The sequence below is a fragment of the Podarcis tiliguerta genome (assembly GCF_965153285.1).
Source record: "Podarcis tiliguerta genome assembly, chromosome: 16".
NCBI lineage: Eukaryota > Metazoa > Chordata > Lepidosauria > Squamata > Lacertidae > Podarcis > Podarcis tiliguerta.
Genome location: NC_139549.1, coordinates 16,505,557 through 16,528,906, shown reverse-complemented (window position 1 = coordinate 16,528,906; position 23,350 = coordinate 16,505,557). Strand labels below are relative to the sequence as shown.

At 46.2% G+C, this 23,350-nt stretch overlaps 1 protein-coding gene across 4 annotated transcripts; it reads left to right on the top strand.

The window, feature by feature from the left end:
- The first annotated feature begins 1,046 nt into the window (after positions 1-1,046).
- On the top strand, positions 1,047-22,737 carry TMEM79 (transmembrane protein 79). Of its 4 annotated transcripts, none has more exons than XM_083417193.1 (4): positions 1,047-1,180; positions 15,019-15,997; positions 17,893-18,106; positions 20,281-22,737. In XM_083417193.1, the coding sequence occupies exons 2-4, from the start codon at positions 15,238-15,240 to the stop codon at positions 20,495-20,497; spliced, it is 1,191 nt and encodes a 396-aa protein (XP_083273319.1). In that variant the 5' UTR covers positions 1,047-1,180; positions 15,019-15,237; the 3' UTR covers positions 20,498-22,737. The 4 variants fall into 4 exon arrangements, with proteins under 4 accessions (XP_083273319.1, XP_083273318.1, XP_083273316.1 ...); XM_083417192.1 differs by lacking the exon at positions 1,047-1,180 and adding an exon at positions 7,459-7,547; XM_083417190.1 differs by lacking the exon at positions 1,047-1,180 and adding an exon at positions 7,481-7,652.
- Positions 22,738-23,350: the final 613 nt, after the last annotated feature.

Below are 23,350 nucleotides of genomic sequence, written 5' to 3'. Positions count from 1 at the left end.
TGGCTTGGATTTTGTTACTTAACCCATGTGTAACTGTGTTTACCTTATGTGCCGTTTTTAGTTTTGTTTTTCGTCTTTCAATGTTCACCTGCTGTTATAATTGTTCTGTTTTAAAAATACCTACAAACAAAAAGAGACATCTTACCAGTCAGTGCTCCCCTGCTTCCATTTTATCTTCACAACAAGCCTGTGAGGTTGTCCAGGCTGACTACTAGGAGTCACTCAGTGACCTTTGTGAGTAAAGAGGGATTTTAGCCATCTTTTTAACTATCTTACCTAGATTGCCGGGTTCAACTAACTTACCACATTACAAGTGGTTGCAGAATTGTCGTACACTACTCATAGTCTCAGCCTGGCTCCAACCTATAATGTGGAGATAACAACATGCAGGGCTGTTGTGTAAACATCGTTTCTCAGCTTGACCCCCTAGTCTGCAATATTAACCATGGAGATTGTAGCTCATCAGTATTAAGATACTCTATCTATCAGTCCTCCCCTGCAATATAGTGATAATGAACTGAATTTTTTAATTGGCAGGGGAATTTTTAGCAGGTCATTTTTGAAAATAATAATAAATGGATTCCTCCCCCGAGGAGATTTAAAAATGTTTTTCTTTCAAACTAAACTTGGAAGTCCTGAATCCAAGGAAAAGACTGGGTTTCTCTTCTATTTTTCTGATCTCTCTACAGCACCTCGAGGGCAGGACTCCAGCAGGGGGCCTCGGTGTGACGACAGTCCCCCGGTGACTGGCAAAGGAAAGGGCAGCTTCGGCTTCGTCTCGCGACATCAGCGTACATCGTCGCGAGAGCTCATACACCGGTCGCTAAGCGCGTTTCCTTTCCCATGAGATTTGCCCGGACTATAGTAAGGGCAAGATGGCCGCTCTTCCAGCTTCAAACTGCATTCAAATAAACTTTATTGACAACCTAATCGGTTGCCAAGCAAACGTGGTCAGATTGGGGAGGAAGGAAATCAGCGTTTTAAATATTATTATTATGCGTGTATGGGGTGTTAGGGGAGGGGTACACTGGTGGGGGCCATGTCGTATTCCTTCTGGGGTAGTTTTTGTCCACCTTTGGTCCCCACCCTGCACTCAGCTCTCACCTATGGCTCCTAGAAGCTGTCAGCATGCGACAGCAGCCACACCCCAGGAATGGCTTCGACTGGCCGGCTAAACCAGGTGAGGGCTTAATGCAGAATGCTGCAGTGCAATTGCTCACAGGAGCAAGACCTTGCCAGCATATAACACCCCTGCTCAGAGACCAGCGCTGGTTGCCAATTTGCTAATGGCGTTACTACAGTCAAAGTGTGTGTGTGTGTGTGTGTGTGTGTGTGTGTGTGTGTTGCTAAATAAATAGATAAAATAAAAGGAGGAACTTGAATGCGCTCACATGGTTCTGCATCTCCTCATTTCATCCCTACAACAACCCTGTGAGGTAGGCTAGGCTGAGAGAGAGAGCGACTCACATAGCTGTCAACTTTTCCCTTTTCTTGCGAGGAATCCTATTCGGAATAAGGGAATTTCCCTTTAAAAAAGGGAAACGTTGACAGCTATGAGTGACTGGTCCAAGGTCACCCAGGTCCTAGTCAAAATTCTCTAGCCGCTGCACCACAATGGCTCACAAGGGGTAGGGGTCAACACCAATGAGCCCCCCCCCCCAGAGTCCTGGTGCCCCGGATACCTGCCCAGGTTTGCCAGGTACAGTACTTTGTTGTTGTTGTTGTTGTTTAGTCGTTTAGTCATGCCCGACTCTTGGTGACCCCATGGACCAGAGCACGCCAGGCACTTCTGTCTTCCACTGCCTCCCGCAGTTTAGTCAAACTCATGCTGGTAGCTTCGAGAATACTATCCAACCATCTCGTCCTCTGTTGCCAGGTACTAGGGTTGCCATATGTCTGGAATTTCCCAGACATATACGGAACACTGCAGTCGGAAGCAGTGTCTGGGCAAAAATCGAAAACAAAAATGTAAGGGAAAATCCGTACATACGGCAACCCATGGCAAACTTCATTCTTTTCTCTTTTTTGCGATTTTGCCAAAAATCTCAACAGCTTAAGAAAGGTCAACAACTTTGCCCACCTGCCCCCCATGAAAGAAAGCTAAACAACTTTTCTGTCTGGATTGTCACTGTTTGAAATATGGCAACCCTACCAGGTACTGATCCCTGACCCTGACTAAACCCAACACCATGAATTAATAGAAAATATTTTGTGGAGAGGAGGCTAATATGTATTAATAATTGTTCTTGGCTCAGTCAGATTGCAGAAAGAAAAAAACACTCCGTTTCTCCACTTACATCCAAAGTAGGGTGGCCATGTGTCCTTCTTCAGAGAAGGCAATCCTCTCTTTGTTGCCCAAATCTGGTTTAAATGGTCTCCCTTGGCAGGTTGTGAACTCTCCTTTCTTGGGGGTTTTTAAGCAGAGGTTGGATGGTCATCTGTTATGGATGTTTTGGCTGAGAGTCCTGCATTTTCAGGGGGTTGGACTAGAGAACCCTTGGGGTCCCTTCTAACTCTACGATTCTATGAAATATACATAATCCAAAAAAGGCTTTAAATGGCTTAGCAGCACCTGAACAGCAACACTAAGCAGGCCCAGTAGGTATGGAGATGTAGAATCATTAGAACTGTAGAGTTGGAATGGACCTCTAGCAGTCCAACCCTCTGCAATGCAGGAATATGTAACTGTACCGTAAGAGGATAAAACTTGCAACCTTTGCATTATCAACACCATGCTCTAACCCAGGCATAGGCGAACTCCGGCCCTCCAGATGTTTGAGACTACAATTCCCATCATCCCTAGCTAACAGGACCAGTGGTCAGGGATAATGGGAATTGTGGTCCCAAACATCTGGAGGGCCGGAGTTTGCCTATGCCTGCTCTAACCAACTACCTTATGTTTCTATTTAAATGACAGCAATTACTTCTAAATTTGCATCTAACACACACACATGCGCGCACGAAGCCTCATACCCAGCAGAATTCTAATAAACCAAAAAGTTTCCTCTGCCATCTTGATTCAAAATGACATCCAATTTTATCCAAACATAGATGAAAACATGCTCCTAGATCTCAGGAACCACCATGTAAAATTTGTTTGCGAAGTGTCCATCATTTCTGCTGCTGGTTTTGACCTTTAAAGCCCTTCACTGCCTAGGACAGTGGGGCATACGGGACCGCCTCTCTTGGTATGCCCCACGGAGAGCCTCAGAGTCCATAAATAGCAACACCCTAGTGGTCCCAGGCCCTAAGGAAGTTAGATTAGCTTCAACCAGAGCCAGGGCCTTTTCAACTCTGGCTCCGGCCTGGTGGAACACTCCGCCTAATGAGACCAGGGCCCTGCAGGATCTGATTTCTTTCTGCAGGGCCTGTAAGACAGAGTTGTTCCGCCTGGCCTTTGGCTTGGAGCCAATTTGATTCCCTCCCCCTCTTTCTTTTTCTTTTCCTTTCTCCTCCTGCGATGAGGCTACATTTTAATATTTTAATGTTTCAATATTTTAATGTTGTATTTTAATTTTGTTTTTAAGTTGTATTCATTCTACTTGTTTTTATTATTGCTTGTTAGCCACCCTGAGCCCGGCCTTGGCTGGGGAGGGCAGGGTATAAATAAAAATTATTATTTTTATTATTATTTCCCATTTGCTGCTCAAAAGGATAAATTGACATAAATTTGACATTAACCCAAAATGATGCTCAGAAGCCGGTTCGGATAAAAGTTCAGGCTGCCAGTCCTTACCTCAGGGTCACTGGACTTCCGGCAAAATGACTTCAAAAGGGAAACTTCATAGTGAAACTGCAGTAAGTTACATTTGCTTAGGACTTCATCGGGTCCAAGCTTTTATTTCCCACTATAGGTGCTCCATCTAGCTCAGTATTGTCTACACTGACTGGCAGCAGTGGCTCTCCAGGGTTTCAGGCAGGGGACATTTTCAGCCATATCTGGAGAGGCAGGGAATTGAACTCAGCTACACAGCTGCAAATATAACGTTTTAAGTGCATTTTAAGTGCATTATACAACTGTGGCACTAGATGGCAATGGTGAGCTATTGGCAAATTCAGTATTTTCACAGCTTTTTATATATGCATAGATTCCACCTGGTACCTTCTGTTCTGCCAGTGAGCCAGAGCTCTCCTCCTAAAACTAGATACTGTACAAGTTTCTAGCCCTTATGGCTCCCAATTAATGGCTGATTGACCTTGGGCTCTCCTGCATGCAAGGCAGTTACTCTTTCACTGAGCTACAGCTTAGGAAACACTGGGAACATAATGTTATCACCAATCACTGTATTGTGAATGCGCTTATCTTATATCTTATATAAACTTGAGCTTAGCTTGGAAATGGCACAGATTTACAGTGCCATGTGGATTTTGTGGCCTTTTAGCCAGTTTGTACATTCCTACCCCTACCCCTGCACCTCCCCTGTTAAAAATCAATCATTTTGAGGAGCTACCTTAGCAGGTTTGCATGCCTTCCCCTCCGGAATTTGCCTTTGTTGACCAAGCAGTTTGAAACCTGCCGTTCAAACTCTTGTCCAGTTCAGGCTCCTGTATACAACTGGGCAAAACAAATATTGACCCGACAGCAGAACGCACTCTGCTCAACAGCAATCATGCTCAGACTTGGCTCAGCTCTGGAAACGATACCAATTTAAAAACAAAAAAACATGTTTGCCATTCTCAAATGGTGGGAAGTTGAAGAGCACTTAACACTTCAAGAGCACATAAGCGGCAAAACCGATTGCATTGTTTTTGTGAGGGGTATTTGCAAATACACAGGTTCAGAAGGTGTTTTGGGGACACAGGTGGGAGTGAAAGAACATCGGTCCTCTGGAATGTGAAAGCCAAACTTCTCTCCCCAAAACTGCTGGCTGTTCTGGTTTCCCTTCACAGTCACTTGAACTGTGAAGTGTGACTGGGCAGCAGCAAAATGTTCATCAGAGTCCACCCACAACTTGGTCATCCATCCCCAGGTCTGAAGTAAAGGAAATCCCCATCAAAACCTGTGATTAAAAATAATAATACTGCTGCCTTCCCCAGCACTTCTAATTTTGGAGACCTTTAGCATACTCAGGAATCAAAGATTTGTGTCTCTTTTGTTGAAAATGTATACTTTTTTTGTGCATGCTGAAATTTCCCTTTTTTAACGACACCCCACTCATACTCAGAAATGGAACTTCTTGGTTGCTCTGCGTTGCTACCTGAAACCAAAACAGTAGGAGATGTTATCGTGAAATATAAAAGAAAGGAGTCGTCGTCACATAAAATAGGGTTGCCATATTTCAAAAAGTGAAAATCCGGTCAAAAAAGTTGTTGAGCATAAACGATGCTGCCAACATGGCTTGCCATGTGTTCGGATTTTCCAGACAACCTCCCATTTCCCATTATATCCTGGAAATTCCAGATGTAAGGCAACCCTAAAATCAGGGCTGAGCCTAATCTTGAGAGCCAGTATGGTGTAGTGGTTTGAATGTAAAACTAGGACCTGGGAGAGATGAGGGTTCAAATCCTGGCTCGGCTGCCATGAAGCTGCCTGGGCAGTGGCGTAGCGTGGGGGTGCAGGGGGGGCCGGCCGCACCGGGCGCAACATCTGGGGGGGGGGGCGCTCGCACTCGCAGCTCTCTGCCCCTATCTGGCTCACTCTCACTGCCGTGCTGGCTGTGCGAATCCGATCCGAGCCACCGGGTCGCCGCCCACTGTGGAGGGGAGGGTGCCAGGCATGCGGTGCGGTGCGGAGAGAGAGCGAGGGACTATCTGGGGGAGGGACAGTGCAGCGCGGGGGGGGGGGGGCGCAAATTACTTGCCTTGCCCCGGGTTAGGGGGCGCAAATTACTTGCCTTGCCCCGGGTGCTGACAACCCACGCTACGCCACTGTGCCTGGGTGACCTTGAGCTCAGTCACTGCCTCTCAGCTTAATCTACCTCACAGGTATCTGAAGAAGTGTACATGCACATGAAAGCTTAGTATATCCAGAACGAACTTAGTTGGTCTCTAAGGTGGTACTGGACAATTTTTTAATTTATTTCGACTGCATCAGACCAACATGGCTACCGACCTGAATCCACCTCACAGGGTTGTTGTGGGGATTGAAAAAGGAGGGGGAGAAGCACATCTATCCCCTTGGAAACACACTTCACACTTGGATCACACTTCAAAAAGACCTTGACAGATTAGAGAACTGGGCCAAAACAAACAAGATGAATTTTAACAGGGAGAAATGTAAAGTATTGCACTTGGGCAAAAAAAATGAGAGGCACAAATACAAGATGGGTGACACCTGGCTTGAGAGCAGTACATGTGAAAAGGATCTAGGAGTCTTGGTTGACCACAAACTTAACATGAGCCAACAGTGTGACGCGGCAGCTAAAAAAGCCAATGCAATTCTGGGCTGCATCAATAGGAGTATAGCATCTAGATCAAGGGAAGTTATAGTGCCACTGTATTCTGCTCTGGTCAGACCTCACCTGGAGTACTGTGTCCAGTTCTGGGCACCACAGTTCAAGAAGGACACTGACAAACTGGAACGTGTCCAGAGGAGGGCAACCAAAATGGTCAAAGGCCTGGAAACGATGCCTTATGAGGAACGGCTAAGGGAGCTGGGCATGTTTAGCCTGGAGAAGAGGAGGTTAAGGGGGGATATGATAGCCATGTTCAAATATATAAAAGGATGTCACATAGAGGAGGGAGAAAGGTTGTTTTCTGCTGCTCCAGAGAAGCGGACACGGAGCAATGGATGCAAACTACAAGAAAGAAGATTCCACCTAAACATTAGGAAGAACTTCCTGACAGTAAGAGCTGTTTGACAGTGGAATTTGCTGCCAAGGAGTGTGGTGGAGTCTCCTTCTTTGGAGGTCTTTAAGCAGAGGCTTGACAACCATATGTCAGGAGTGCTCTGATGGTGTTTCCTGCTTGGCAGGGGGTTGGACTCGATGGCCCTTGTGGTCTCTTCCAACTCTATGATTCTATGATTCTATGATTCTATGAAATGCAATGAATAAATGCGTGAGTAGGCAAACTAAGGCCCGGGGGCTGGATACGGCCCAATTATCTTCTAAATCCAGCCTCCATCCGAGAATCAGCGTGTTTTTACATGAGTGGAATGTGTCCTTTTATTTAAAACGCATCTCTGGGTTATTTGTGGGGCCTGCCTGGTGTCTTTACATGAGTAGAATGTGTGCTTTTATTTAAAATACATCTCTGGGTTATTTGTGGGACATAGGAATTCATTCATTCCCCCCCCCAAAAAAAAAATATAGTCCGGCCCCCCACAAGGGCTGAGGGACAGTGGGCTGGCCCGCTGCTGAAAAAGTTTGCTGATCCCTGAATAAATGGCGAATACTGATAAATAAAGTTGGCGTGTATGTTTAAAAGAGAGATCCGAACTTGCGGGACTTAGCCGACTCCATCCACACTTTCCAGGAGGGATGTGCATGTGTTTCAAAACTCAGAGGCTTGGAGGGTGGGGCCAGGCAAGCCACCCCCCTGGCCCTTTAATCCCAGCTCCACCTGGGCTGGTTAAACAGGTTTGAAAGTCCAAGCGAAAGCAGAGGGTAAGCTGAGCATTTCCAGAGAATTATAGTCGCTATAGAGAACAACCGTTCTTAAACTGGATCTGCTTCCTGGTGTTTGGAACAAGCTCAGTTTTCTTTCCCCAGGTAAAAAAAGGGGGCCGTGAAGGCTGGGGAAGAGGGGATTTGGAGGGAGCAGAAAGTGGGGCGCTACTGTGGGAGCCATGCCTTCCTCCATTTGGGTAAGCCCTGTTTTAATTTGCTTCTGTACCTTTTCCTCTTCAGAAATAGGAGCCACCTTGGGTTCTTCCTCTCTCCTAAACATAGGCGGGTTGCAGAAATATTTTCCATTGTGTTTCGGTTGTGATCTCCACCCCCCCACCCCCACCATCATGTTGTGTTTGTGTGGTGGGAAAACTGGCATTTCCTTGAAAATGGTCAGTGTTTTTAATAAATGCCACAGGCTTTGGGCTCCAAAGTTTTAAAATAAAATCGGTGTGTTAGTGATACACAAAGAAAACTAGGTAAGAAAGCAAGAAATCTTTTTGCACATCTGAATTGCAAAGGGAATTCTACTCGAGGGAAATTCTAGACACAGTTCTGTGATCCTTAGTCAGAAGAGGTAAATAGTGATGCTCAATGGGTCTCCCAGATTAAGTGTAGATAGAAACGGCAGCATTACGAGGCAATATTGTGGATGTTTGCTTTGGATAGGGAACTCTGCTGAGCTGCATGCACACAGGATTGCTGCTTTAAATTGTTAGTTTTTAAATGAGGGGTTTGCCAACTTTTTGGGGCCTCTGGGCGCATTTAGAATTTGCAACTCCCAGTCAGACTAGGGCTGTATGTTAACTATGCAAAAGTGGTATAGGATTTGGAAGCAAACACGCAAAGCGTTTTACAAAAAAAAGAAGGCAATAAAATTGTAAATAAGAAGACTTGAGTCCTGATAATTTAAGGTTTTCAAAAAGTAAAAATAGGAATAAATAAAAAACAGATTAAAGCTCGCATCAGCTTTCGAAACGTCCTTCCAGTTCTATGATTCTATCTAGGCAGGCTTGTCTAAACAAAAATGTTTGTGGCAGGTGCCGAAAAAAGGCGCCTGCTTGATATCAACAGGCAGGGAGTTCCAGAGTTTGGGTGCTGCCACACTAGAATATCGAGTTCCTACAAAGGCAGAATGGGTATTATGTGGCACTTGCGATGGTGCCAGTTCTGCCGATTGAAGATTGTGCTTGTAGACAAACTAACACAACATTGCATTGTAGTCAGAGGTGATGTTACCACAGATAAATGTTATGACTCGCCTCCCGTCATTTATTTCATTAATTCCTCACCAGAACAGCCTAGATAGAACACCTTCTGTTCCCTTTTCCTTTTGGAGACGTGTGTGAGCCTGAACTTTATCCAGATTTTCGTTATTTAGATATCATGTCTCGTGACTCTCTCCAAGGTTGATAGAAGCTTGTTAACTTTGCAAGCCTGTTGTTGTAACTGATCCTATATATATTGGGCATTTATATATTATTTCCCAAGTGTGTCATGAGAATGCCCGGTTCACCTGTGTATATATATTTTTTCTGATGTACTATTTGGATGTTTTAATTCTTTTATATCAGTTGCCTAGAATTATACAGTTGGAAGGGACCCCGAAGTTTAATCTTTTTCATTCTTTACCAACCTGGTGTCCTCCAGATGTTTCAGACTATAACTCCCATCAGCCCTAGCCAGCATGGGATGCTGGGACTTGTAGTTCTAAGGTACAACTCTGCATGGGGCTGCCCTTGAAGATGACTTGGAGACTTCAGTTGGTCCAGCCAGATTACTGGCAGGTGTTCCATTTATATCCCATGTGATTCCTGCTTTAAACGAGCAGCACTGACTTCCAATTTGTTTCTGGGCTCAATACAAGGTGCTCATGTTAGTATTTAATGCCCTTAACAACTCAGACCTCAAATGCCTTTAAGGTTGCCTCCTTCCCCACAGACTCTCTTGGGTTTTAAGATTACTTCTTGGTAATTCCACTCTCAAATCTTCAGGAGGTGGTGGCCTAGGGACAGGGCCTTCTCTGTAGCAGCCCCTAAGATATGGTATGATATGAGGAGCATCTGGCATCCTCATCCTACAGCTTTCAGAAGATGCTGAAGATGTGCCTCTTTCTCCCGGCTTTTGACACTTGAGGCGTATTTTTCCAGACTTACCTTACTGTTATGGTTGTAAGCTCTTTTAACTTGTTTTTAATATTCTGTTATAATTGTTGTAACCCACTCTGAGACCTTAGGGAGAAGGGCAGGTGACTGAAAAACATACAATCAGTCAATCAATATCTGGAGGACAGCATGAGAGCTATCTGAGCCAGGAGCATTGAGCAGGCAGAAAAATGAAATAAGTCATTGATCAGGACCCTGTTTGCCTGTTGTACATTTTCAAAGTTCTAATCATGTTTTGGCTTCTAAACTATGGTGAGAGCCAAACTCAGTGTGGTTTGCTGTATGTGAAGAGCATTGGGACAATGTAAAAAGCCCCGTACAAATGGAAAGTAATTCTCCTTATCAGTTTTAACCTTTCCTAATAAGGCAGAAGCTGTCGGCTGGCTGTTTTAAATGGTGCAGTTCCATTGTTCACAAGAACGGAAGAAGGGACCTTATAGAGAGTCAGACTGTTTGTGCATTGAGCCCAGCATTGTTGACTGGCAGGTGTCTTTTTGGAGAACCTTGAACCTTCTATGTGCAGAGCAGAGGCTCAGCAAATGATTTATTCTATTTACTTTTCTTCCATAACGTGTATACACCACACAATTGTAAACAACAACAAACAAACAAACTCGATGTGGTTTCCAGAAAGAATAAAACAATAAAATTATTTGTTAAAAACAACTATTTAAAACATTTTGAAAATAAAATAAAAATAAAATGAGCAATAAACTAAAAACAAATTAAAGTACACGCTGGTCCTCTGCGTATCTGAGCTTGTTTAAACAAGCATGTTTGGGGTTTTTTTTACATGCACTCTTTTTGAGTGCAAAGAAGGAACTTCCCTGTCAAAAGGCAGGGAGTTCCACAGTGCGAGAGGTTCCACATTAAAACATCAAGTTCTGACAAGTGTAGAAAGAATATTGTGTGGCACCCGCAAGAGTGCCAGTGATGATCGCTCCCTTCATAGGGAACAATAACTAACCTATATATTATTTTTATTTTTTTAAAAAAAATTACACGCTGCTTGGTTGTAAGAAAAAACTCCTCAAAGTGGTTTACAAAAAGATGACAAAATTGAGGGAAATTAGCAACCCTACTTTAAAACATATAAAAGTTAAAATACTAGACATAAACTCTATTAATTGCAGCAAGCCACACAGCTCCGCATCTTTAACCTGCCGTCTGCTGCTTTTCCAAGATGCAAAAATAGTCTGATTTAAGACTGCATAGATACAATTAAAACTGAAATGAATTGCGTACACTGTGGGGCTGCGGGTCCAGCTGCCTGACTGGTCGCCATCTTAACCAGAAGGTTAAAATTTCCTCAACTTTCTAAGCATCTGGGCTGGCTTGTCTTAAAAAAAAAAAAAAATTCTAGCAGGTGCCGAAAAGAGTATAGTAAAGGCACCTCCTTGATCTCAACAGACAGGGAGTTCCAAAGTGCAGGTCCTGCCGCACTAAATGACTGAGTCCTTATAAATCTGGAACGGGTATTACGTGGCACCTGTAGTATTGCCATTTCCACCAGTCGAAGCAGGTGGGCACATAAGGGATAAGGCAATCTCTTAGGTAAAACGGTCCCGAGTTGTTTAGGGCTTTATGTGCTAATAGTAACACCTTGAACATAGCCTGGTAGCAAATTTTTAACCAGTGTGGATTTCTGAGCAGGGATCTTATATGCTTAGAAGGCCTGTGTCCTATCAACAATTGTGCTGCAAAATTATGCACAAACTGCAGCTTCTGGATCAAGCGCAAAGGAAGCCCCACATAGAGAGCATGGCTTCCACACTGTGCCACAAATAATAATAATCCTGAAATTTTGCGTATTGGTGGTGAGAGAAGGACGGTTATTTAATGGAGCCGGTCATTCCTGATCAACAACTCACGGCTTGGAGGCAGCTGCCCAGGAAAACACCTAAAAGAACAGACTGTTTCATAGAGTTGTAGAATTATAGAGTTGGAAGGGACCATTTGCAGGAACTGTTCTGGAATTTCCACCTTGCCTGCCTTCCCGCTCCTCCTCTTTTTTGCAGGAGTTCAGTTGATGTCATCCCCCATTACTCTTGCCTTACCTATGACCCATAGCTGAGTGGCAGAGTGCCCGCTTGGCATGCGGAAAATTCCTGGTTCAGTCTCCACTGACCTCTCCAGCTAGGGCCTTCAATCAAATGCAAAAATAAAAACATGGCATGGTTTTCTGCATTGTACCATTACTGACCCCTCTCTCATGTACCCTTTTGGGAGGCAGCCTTTGAACACTGACTTATTGCCATGCCCACTTTGACAAGCATCTCTCCCCTCTGTGAGGGTCAGCCATGGGTCACTGCGGCCGGGGCCCCAACAAGATTAGCCACCCTAGACTTGCCTGTTTCAGCTGAAAATAAGCTGACTTTATTTTTTGTTTTAACAGCAGACTGGAAGGTGATTTTGAACAAGACAGCAGGTGTTTCTTGGAACTATAAAATCCAGTTCTACAATTCCAGCTTTTGCTTTTTAAAAACAAAACAAGCAGCTTCCTTTCAGTTAAGGGAGCCAAGGCAAAAGCGGCTAATATTTTTTGGGACTGCAGGCTGCATTGACCCATAGCTGACCCGGTCAAACTGTTTCATCATTAAGGGCATCCAACTGGCTGAGGCTGTCCAGCCTGTCTCCAGATCTCCAAGGCCAACACAGGTGTGTGTGAAATAGCCCAAACAGGCACCAGTACCTTTCCACAGGGCCCGCACTGGTGCATTCATAGCTCAGGGCAATGTCCCTTCACAGCAAAGGCAGCCTCTCCTTAGAGCCCCATTGCATAAGATTGAGCCAGCTGGATCAGTCCAGTGGTCCATCTAGTGCAGCATCCTCTTCTAACAATGACCAAACAATTCCCGGTGGGAAACCAGCAAGGAGGATTCAAGCACAAGAGCACTGACCCCACCTGTGGTTTCTGTTATGTACTGTACAGAAGCTCTCACCCTGGACCTGCAGGGCAAATTGTAGATAGTTTTCACTCAGGTCAGCATATGCAAATAAGGAATTGAAAGTGACGTTCAGTGATTGGATAGTTACAGAAAATTGTTACTGTTGCTTTGTAGTTGAGCTCCATATATGCAGGTTGGCTGAAACCTTCAGTTCAGTTCTGTTCTGGCCTGTGAATAAACAAGAGCTGTCTGAAGAATCGCTGTGTCGTCTGATATGTTCACCCACAACGTAACAGTTTCCACCAACTGGTATTCAGAAGAGTGGCTGGGGAATCCCAGCCAGATGGGCGGGGTGTAGATAATAAAATTATTATTATTATTATCTCTGCTGTGGAGGCGGAGCATAGCCATTGTGACTAGCAGCCGTCGACCGCCCTCTCTTCCATAAATTTGTCTAATCTTTTAAAGCTACCCAAACAAGTGGCAATCTCTGCCTTCCTGTGGGAGCGAGTTTAACACTGGACTTTCTTTTCTCTGCCCTGAACCTTCCAACATTCAGCTTCATTGGAAGCCCACAAATCCTAGTGTTGTGACAGAGGAGGAAAAACTTACTCCGTGCCTCAAATAATTTTATAAACTTCTATTTCACGTCTTACCCACGTTTTCTCTAAAGTAAGAAATCCCAAACCCTGCCACATCTCCTTATAGGGCAGTCATCCCATCCCCTTGATCATTTTGAGGTCCTTTTTCTAAACCATTTCCAACTCCACAATATCCTTTTTGAGGTGAGGTGACCTGTACAGAATAGTCCAAATGTGGCTGCACTTTTGCAAAATCCTTATTTGTTATTACTTCATATATACATGTTTTGACGTCTATCAGCTTTTGCCATCCTGGAGCCCTCCAGGTGTTTTGGACTATAAATCCCATCAGCCCCAATAAGCATGACCGATGGGAGTTGTAGCGTGAGGCATCAAAAGAGCCCCAGGTTAGGGAAGGCCAATGTGCAGGTGATATTTTACAGTAGGGATGGAAAGATCATTGGCCAGCGAGATCTAGAACTCTGAAATCACTAACAGAAGACAAACAGATTTAAAGAAATCTGAGCTCATGAATTCTTTTGCTTGTTTTTTTCCCAGTACTGCTAAGGTACTTCGGCGATAGACGTTTATAGGATTACTCTTGGGGTGGAAAAAGTGATTAGGGGAAAGTTTTTTCTCCCTATCTCATCTGACTAGGAAGTTGTGGACATTCAGCAAAGCTGAATGGTGGAAGATTCAGGGCAGATAAAAGAAAGAATAGCACATAGTTAAACTATGGAACTCACAAATAAATATATTAAAGTATAGGTGATAAAAACAGCACTATTAAAATTAATACAAGGGACCTGGCTCAGTAGCAGGCAGTGCTAAGCCAAATGTTCCACCCAAGAGGCCATGATGAATAATTTGGAGGGAGGTGATGCCACATTGGTGTCCTGGGTTGTAGCTGGAATCATGAGAGTATCTAAGGAAAATGGGTAGAGTTGTGGGGTGTGGCTCCTTCCCTTTTTCCTCCTGGCTTTATAATCCTCCAAGTCTTCTTACAACAGGCCAGGAAGGTAGCATTCTGGTTGGGCCGGGTCCTGGTTTCTGGCTAGGTGACAGCCCAGTTCATCATCGCTGAGTAACCAGAGCCTACCTAGTCCTGCTTGATCTGGATTTAGGAGCCCGGGCATCCAGCTCCCAAGTCTGTGGCTTCCGTTTCAGGATCAAGGCTGGTCATTTCCCTTCTAAATATTAACCCAGGGTTACAGTTCTGTCATTGGCGCTCGTGAGAGCCCTTATTGATTCTCATGAGTCAAGACTGTCTGTGCCAAGGTTTAAGGTTCACAAAAGGGTAACCGTAATGAAGAAAGGTTGCAGCGTTTGGGGGGTTTTTTAGTTTAGAGAAAAGTCGAGAAAGAGGCGACATGATAGAAGTTTATAAAATTATGCTTGGCATTGGGAAGGTGGATAGAGATAAGTTTTTCTCCCTCTTGAAGCTACGACTTGTTGACTTCCAATGAAGCTGAACACTGGAAGATTCAGGACAAGATAAAAGAACATCCTTCACACAGCACATAGGTAACATATGGAACTCCCTTCCACTGGAGGCAGTAGATGGCTTTAAAAAAAGAGGATTAGACAAATTCATAGAGGAGGAGGAGGAGGCTATGCTCTGCCTCCATAGTCAGAGCCAGTAATGCTTGTGAATACAATCATCTGCTTGGCCCCCCTTTGGCCTGATTCAATAGACTTTTCTTACATTTTTATGTCCTTAAGCTTTTTCCACTGTTGGTATTTGCTTGAGTTGGGAGGCCTAGTTTTATAGAACAGTCCTATAATGGCTGCCTTTAAACTGAGTCATGTTGTATGCTTTTCCACCCCTTTGTAGAGCCAGACGGAGAAGATGAGGCGAGCCTAGCTATAAGCTTGTCCAGAAACAGATTGCACCTCCGCTTTCCAGATCTAAATTGCCCTCCCGGAAGCAGGGAGTCATCAGGACCAGGGATAAATTGCTGTTATGGCGCCCTAGCTTGAGAAGCCCACTGGATGCAACTGTCCCCTTGAGAAGAAGTCAAAACTTGCTGGAGATCTTCCTGGAGGTCCCAAAATGGCGGCTGCTATCCCTTTGGAGGAGGTGGTGATGGTAGCTTTGGGAAAGGACCCGCCTGAGAACCAGGAAGTGACAAGTTACACCCCAGAGCAGAATTCTGAGGCGACCCTGCCGTGGGATCAAGCCCGTCATGATACGTCTTGTGAGACGCCAACGCTGGAAACGTTGGAGACTGACTCCAGACCAAGTCCTGAGGGGAGCAGGGAAGAGGCCATTATGGGGCCTGGTGTGGACAGTGAGGCCTTCTCTGGAGTTCCTGCTACCCAAGTGGTGGAGGAGAAGGAGGAGGAGGAGGAGAAAGAGGATGACAACTGTATGCCTGCGGTGGCGGCCCAAGTCTTCATCCCCATCGACCCCTACTGCATCGAACGCACGCCAGTAACCGAGAAAAAGGAATGGTACCCAGCATACGATGAAGAGGACGAGATTATCCGCTGCGAGAGGGAGAACGCCGCCCTCGAGAAGCAAAACTTCATCTCCCGTGGCTACTCGGCTCATTTTGATGACTCACCCAGCTACGAGGGGAAGCCAGGCAAGACCTGCGCCGAGAGGTGGCCTTGCCTTCAAAATGGCACCTGCAGCTCAGCCAACCTCAAAGCGGTGGCTTCCATGATTGGAGCCGCTGTCATCTTCCCCTGCCTGATCTACGGGGCATATGTCTTCTTGCCCTTTGATGCGCCATTCATGCCCACCATGAGCTCCCGCCTGGTCTACACCATGCGCTGCGGCGTCTTTGCAACCTTCCCAATCATCGTAGGTGAGCGTCTGGATGTGGGTTTTGCTCCAGAGGAGAAAGGGTTTCCCTGCCAAGTTTGGCCAAAAAGGCCTTTGGGAAGCCTTTTCAGACCGAGGGCCACATTCCCTTTTAGGAATCTGGTCAAGGGCCACTTGCCTGGCGGTGGGGCAGGTTCCAGAGGTAAAAGATGGCAGAAACACAAGTGCGAATTGTACCTTTGTATATAGTAGGCTAGTTTTTACACATAGCTGCACACACTCCTCTATCTTCCAACTGGGCAAGCAAAAGGCATGGTTGGAATTCAAGGACAAAAGTACTCAAGGAGGGCATTGCAGGAGGGTGGACTAAATGGGGTACCAACCCTATGATTCTCTGATTCTAGGGTGTAAAATAGGACCAAGGAGAGGGGTTTGCCTGGTGTGAGGAGGCGTGATCTGAGGGGAGTCCTGAGGGCTAGAAAGAGAGGGCCTCTTTTGACCCCCGTCCTGCTGTTCATTTGAGCCCTGCAGTCCAGTTCCCCCCATTCTTGTCACAGTATTGGAGCCTCAGCTTCAGGATCTGTCCTTCCAGTGAGCACTCAGGGCTGATTTCCTTAAGAATGGATAGGTTTGATCTTCTTGCAGTCCATGGGACTCTCAATGGTCTCCTCCAGCACCATAATTCAAAAGCATCAATTCTTCGGCGATCAGCCTTCTTTATGGTCCAGCTCTCACTTCCATACATCACTACTGGGAAAACCATGGCATTAACTATACAGACCTTTCTTGGAAAGGGTCATAGAAACTATAAACTTGCTCATAAAAGCAGAGAGCAATGAAATATATGTACACTCTTGTGCCAGATCTCAGAATTTGCATTTGTGCAATAGGTGAACAAATGCGCTTCTCAGGTGATGCCCAACCCCGACCTGTAATATTCTTCAGGGCTTTTAATTGTTTGATTTCCGTGTTGATATTCTGAGGGTGTGTAAACAGACTTGCTTTTTCTGGCAGATCAAGCTGGGACCTGTTCTCGCTTTACTCTGTACACGATGCTATGCTGAATGAGGATGCTATTTAAATATCAGAAACTGTAATTCCAAAGGGCATCTACACCATGTTGCAAATGGATCTAGGATTCCCTGCCTAGGACTAAGATTGGAGGAAAAACTAGTTGTGCCATTTCCAGTAGAACCTAATGTTGCACAGTTCTGATTGGCCAATACTTGCGATATCAACAACCCACCTCTTCTCTGCCCTGGTCCCTAGAGTGGTCTTGCTTCTCTTGTATATGTCTGATGTCAATAGGCAGGGAGTTCCATAGTGTAGGTGCTGCCACACTAAAAGAGGGATTTATTACAAATGCCTCCTCTTGCCCCCTCCCAGTTTTAACCAAATCACTTGTCCCAGTAGCCTGCTCAAAACAGTTGCTAACAGAGCTACAATTCCCAGAGTTCCCTGGGAAGTGGGATTGGCAGTTAAACCACACTGGTTAATGGTGTGAAGGGAATAGGGAGTGTCCTAACTCTTCTCAGCACCTTTAATGAACTAAAGTTCCCATAATTCTTTTCGGGGAAGTTTAAAGTGGTGTCACACTGCTTTCAACGGATGGTGTGGAAGTGGCCCTTGGAACCAGGTCTATGGAACCAAGGTGGCAGGTCCCTGAGAAAGTCTGGGAACCACTAAACTAAAGGTTTGTTTTCTAGCAGTTGTCAAATGAGCCTTGCCAGCTTGGGGAATAGTTTCTGCAGATCATATTGGTGATCGAGCTGGGATAAAAGGGTTTAGGTGGTCTGGATTTTGTAAATTAATTTGAGGGCCTTGAACCCAGCTTGGAAACGGATTTCCTGGGATGCAGGGTCCTGGCATCCTTTGAAGTCCACTGCATCTTCATGTTCAGGCATGTGAGTACTCTCTCTCTCTCTTTTCATCCTGCAGGTATGATTGTGTACGGGGTCTCGCGGATCTGCTTCTCCTCCCTGCAGCCCTTTGGCGAGCTGCGCCGGGAGGTGGAGATCCACCGCCACTACGTCTCCCAGTCGGTCCAGCTCTTCATCCTGTACTTCTTCAACATCTCCGTCCTCTCCACTTACCTGCCCCAGGAAGGCCTCAAGCTCATCCCTCTGCTGACAGCCCTCTTTGCCATTTCACGGTAAGAGAGAGAAGCAGAAACACAGCGAATGGTCAGTGGCGGCAGCACAGGCACAATTTTAACAGCAGGCCCAGCAGGGCCTCCTCGTCTGGAGGCTTCTATTGCAGCAGCCATGGCCAGGTCCACACCATCCATTTTTAAAACCACTTTAAACAGTCATGGCTTCTTCCCACAGAGAATCCTGAGAGCTGCGGTTTGTTAAGGGTGCAGAGAGATGCTAGGAGGCCCCTATTTCTCTCCCTGAGCAAGACAGTCTGGGCAGGTTGGCTATGAAAGCAGACTCTGGATTGTGTCTCAGTGACAGAGGACCTGCTTCTCATGGAGAAGGTCCCAGGTTTTTTTTTTTAAAAAAACATTTTTATTGATTTTCCAATAAAAAACATCCAATTAATATATCCAGTCATAATACTCCAATTAAAATAAAAAACTAAAATAAAAAAGACCAAATTATAGTCCAAATTATAATTGTTAATTTTTCAGAGCTCCCCACGGTCTGGATCTCTGAAGTGTATCTCCACATCTCAGCCCTGCCTCTCCTCGTTGTTTCCATATTTTCCACATCTCAATTTTGACGCTTTATAATTCTCCATCCCTGAGTCCATGATTCTCAATCATGTCAAACATCATATACTTTCATCCGTCGAATACATCTTTGTTAGTATATATTTTTCCAACTGTCTTTTTATCAGCGCGGCTCCCTCTGACTCCATTCCAATCCAGGATGTTGTAAAGTCTGTTATCTGAAGTTCAATGGCGCAGCAACTCCCAATCATTAATTGCCCAAACCTTCAGTCCCTGCTGGCATCTCCGGGTAAGGCTGGGAGAGAAACCCACCTGAAACCCTGGAGAGCCACTGCTGCCAGCCAGTGTAGGCAATACTGCGCTAACTGGACCAGTAAAGGTAAAGGTACCCCTACCCGTACGGGCCAGTCATCTCCGACTCTAGGGTTGCGCGCTTATCTCGCTCAAGAGGCCGGGAGCCAGCGCTGTCCACAGACACTTCCGGGTCACGTGGCCAGCGTGACAAGCTGCATCTGGCGAGCCAGCGCAGCACATGGAACGCCGTTTACCTTCCCGCTGGTAAGCGGTCCCTATTTATCTACTTGCACCCGGAGGTGCTTTCAAACTGCTAGGTTGGCAGGCGCTGGGACCGAACGACGGGAGCGCACCCCACCGCGGGGATTCGAACCACCAACCATGCAATCAGCAAGTCCTAGGCACTGAGGTTTTACCCACAGCGCCACCCACGTCCCTAACTGGACCAGTATAAGGCAATTATTTATGATCCTATGAAAGTACCTGTGCTGCTGCCACAGTCAGCTTCAGGGGCTAATGACCTAGAAGGGCCTGTCTCAGTCTAAAGGATTTTATGCCGCTAACATCCTGCTCTGTTTGGCAGGAGGGGGAAACCGGGGGGGGGGGGGTGCCAGCAGGTGACCAGCCAGTTTAATCTAGCTCATTAGAGGTGAGGCTGAGTTTTAGGCATGTTGTCTAATATTCCTTGGGAGACCGGCGGTTGATTATTTATATGCCATCTTTTTCCTCCAATGAGCTCAAGATGGCCTACAGACTTCTCCTCCTCCCCATTTTATCCTCACAACAACCCTGTGAGGTAGGTTAGGTTGCGAGGCAGTGACTGTGGGGATTTGAACCCTGGTCTCCTGGACCCTAGTCCAACACACTAATCACTATACCACTGGGACTACCCCCTCCCCTGCTGCACTGGCCAACAAAAGCCAGTTAAATCTCCATTTTTCATCTTCAAGGTAGTTACGGCATCTAGCATCACTGATTCCCACAAGGCCAGACACAGTGATAACAGCAAGAACCTTCATTGAACTAACAGAACTGAACAACAGGGGCAAAGCAACTGCTTATATACATTTCTGAAGGCCTGGGCCACACCCACTCCCAACGTGATTGGCTATCCAAACTTCCAAGCTGCGAATCATAACTCAGAGTTTAAGGGCCAGTGGCAAAGGCCCAAATCCTGAAATGTTCTGTGATTGGATATCATGTATCGAATCAGAACACAGGGGCTCAGAATCCTTAGTCCAAAACTCAAGCTCAGGCAAACAGAGACCACTGAATACATCACAATCACGGCCATCTTTTGACCCTCTTCTTGCTTGCTTTCTCTCCTCCCTCCCACCCTTTCCCCTAATTTCCTCCAGGCTCCTCTACTGGCTAGCCTACGCCATGGGCCGCTCCTTCCGTGGTTTCGGATTCGGCCTGACGTTCCTGCCCCTCTTCACTATGCTGCTGTTCAACCTCTACAGCATGTTCATCATGGATCCAGAGAATATGTTTGCTGTGGCCGACAGCAGTGACAAGTCCTCCCAAGAGAAGGAGCAGCGCCTGGCAGCCGCCAAGCCTCGGTTCTGGGGCTGAAGAGGGCAGGCGGGGAGGGGAGAGGCCTCAGCCCAGGCCCCCCTTCTTGGATGGCCGCTGCCTTGCCTTGGACTCTGGCCTTGACCCAATGGACATTATACATGATGGCACTCAGGTCTCACTACCTGACGGGGTGCCCACCGTCCCCTGCTATAGTCCTAATGTTTGGTACACCTGTAGGGCAAGGAGCCCTCTTCCCCATTACTTTGAGCCCACCTCAAAACGGGGGCCAAATTGTATCCTATAATATTGAAGCTTATTCTAGACCAGCTGCAAAGTTGAAATCTGAAGTGCAGGTAGCCTTATTGTGTCAGAAGTCTGAAGGCAGGGACATTTGTAGGCAGTGCTTTTATCTGGGGGGACGCAGGGGTACGCATACCCCTAAACATTTTGTGAATCTTTGTACTTTTGTCCATTTACTGTATTTATTTCCCCCGATTTGAATTATAAAATGGTGGTTTTCTTGAGTCAAAATGAGAAGACCCCTAAACATTTTTTTAAAGGAAAAAAAAGCACAATTTATAGGTCATCGTCTCCTGGAAATAGGAGGAAATCAGAGTTACCCAGAAATGGTTGTGGTACGGCCAGGCTGTGCAGGAAATGGACACTACATAGAACCATATAATTGTAGCATTGAAAGGGACCCCAAGAGTCATCTAGTACAACCCCCTGCAATGCAGGGATCACAGCTAAAGTAACCCCTGGCAGATGCCCATCCGACTTCTTAAAATCCTCCAGGGAAAGAGAGTTTGCCACCTTCCGAGGAAGTCCATTAAGCTGCTGAATAGCTCTTGCCACCAGAAAGTTTTTCTTGATGTTTGATGTTTCCTTTCTTGTCATTTGAATCCATTGATTCCTTGTCACGTGGCCCAACGTGCACCTAGATTCATAGGAAAACCTGGATATGAGGCATGCTTCCAGCCAACAAAAATTTGGGCTGCGAAGTTTGCCTGGTCAGAGAGATCAGTGTTCCAGTCCAAAGCCAGCCAAAGCCAGAGGTAGAATGGAATTGGATTGCTGGATCTCCAGGACTGGCCTGAAGTCTCCAGGTTTGCCTGACCCCCTGCTAAGTGGCAGAGGGAAGGCTTGGATCTCCAAGTGAGCAAGAGTGCAATTAATAAAAAAGCATAAAAAAGAGGACTGTGTATGCAGATAGCAAGTTTCAGCCCGGCAGGACCTGGCTGCAAATTATTGCACAGACACTATGGGGTGGTGGTCTACCCTCTCCCAATTAACCTCTGTCTCTGCCAGTTATTGCACAGACTCTTGGGAAAGGGGCTCTCCAACCTTTACTCCTGCCTCATCTCTCCCAATCAACCTCCGTCTCCAGGGTTCAGTGATAGGAGGAAATGCAGAGGAAGAACCACCAGTGGCTTCACCCCTGACAGGTCTCAGGTTTGAGTCCTGAAGTCTCAGGGTCTGGGGCGTTCCTGACCTGTCAACCTTTGAGTTAAACATTGGTCAACGGGGACTTGATTGCCTCTTCAACTGCCCTCAAGGTACCAGTTGCTGGAGGCTACAGGAGAGGGTACTAAGGTCCCGTTGGGGGCACCTGGTTGGCCAATATCAGAATTGGATGCTGGACTATTTGGGTTGTTAGCCTGATCTAGTGGGGCTCTTTCTATGTCTTGGATTTCTGAGATGCTGCACCCAGTGGCAGCCAGGAGCCGCCTCTCCTTACAGGATGCTTCTCTTGCATAGGTAAAGGTAAATGGACTCCTGACCATTAGGTCCAGTCGTGGCCGACTCTGGGGTAGTGGCGCTCATCTCGCTTTATTGGCCGAGGGAGCCGGTGTACAGCTTCCGGGTCATGTGGCCAGCATGACTAAGCCGCTTCTGGCGAACCAGAGCAACGCACGGAAACATCGTTTACCTTCCCGCCGGAGCGATACCTATTTATCTACTTGCACTTTGACGTGCTTTCAAACTGCTGGGTTGGCAGGACCAGTGGGGATTCGAACCATCGACCTTCTGATTGAAAAGTCCTAGGCTCTGTGGTTTAACCCACAGCGCCACCCGCGTCCCAGGAGGCTCCCTCCACCAAGCGGCAACACCTCTGCAGAGGCTTCCGAGATCCTTCTGAGGCTGCTGCTGCTGCTGATGTACATGGACTGTGTGCTCTAGAGATACAGCTGCTCCATACCTCCATCTCAGAATGTGAAGGCCTTTAAAGGAGGCCCAGTTGTTTGTGGAACACTTGTCTTTGACTCATGCTGTGATAAATCTCGTTTTAAAAACCATTTTAGAGGAACCAGAGACCAAATTGCAAACATGCGCTGGATTATGGAGAAAGCTAGAGAGTTCCAGAAAAACATCTACTTCTGCTTCATTGACTATGCAAAAGCCTTTGACTGTGTCGATCACAGCAAACTATGGCAAGTTCTTAAAGAAATGGGAGTGCCTGATCACCTCATCTGTCTCCTGAGAAATCTCTATGTGGGACAAGAAGCTACAGTTAGAACTGGATATGGAACAACTGATTGGTTCAAAATTGGGAAAGGAGTACGACAAGGCTGTATTTTGTCTCCCTGCTTATTTAACTTATATGCAGAATTCATCATGCGAAAGGCTGGGCTGGACGAATCCCTAGCCGGAATTAAGCTCGCCGGAATATCAACAACCTCAGATATGCAGATGACACAACCATGATGGCAGGAGGAATGAAAGAACCTTTTAATGAGGGTGAAAAGAGGAGAGCGCAAAATATGGTCTGAAGCTCAACATCAAAAAAACAAAGATCATGGCAACTGGTCCCATCACCTCCTGGCAAATAGAAGGGGAAGAAATGGAGGCAGTGAGAGATTTTACTTTCTTGGGCTCCATGATCACTGCAGATGGTGACAGCAGCTACGA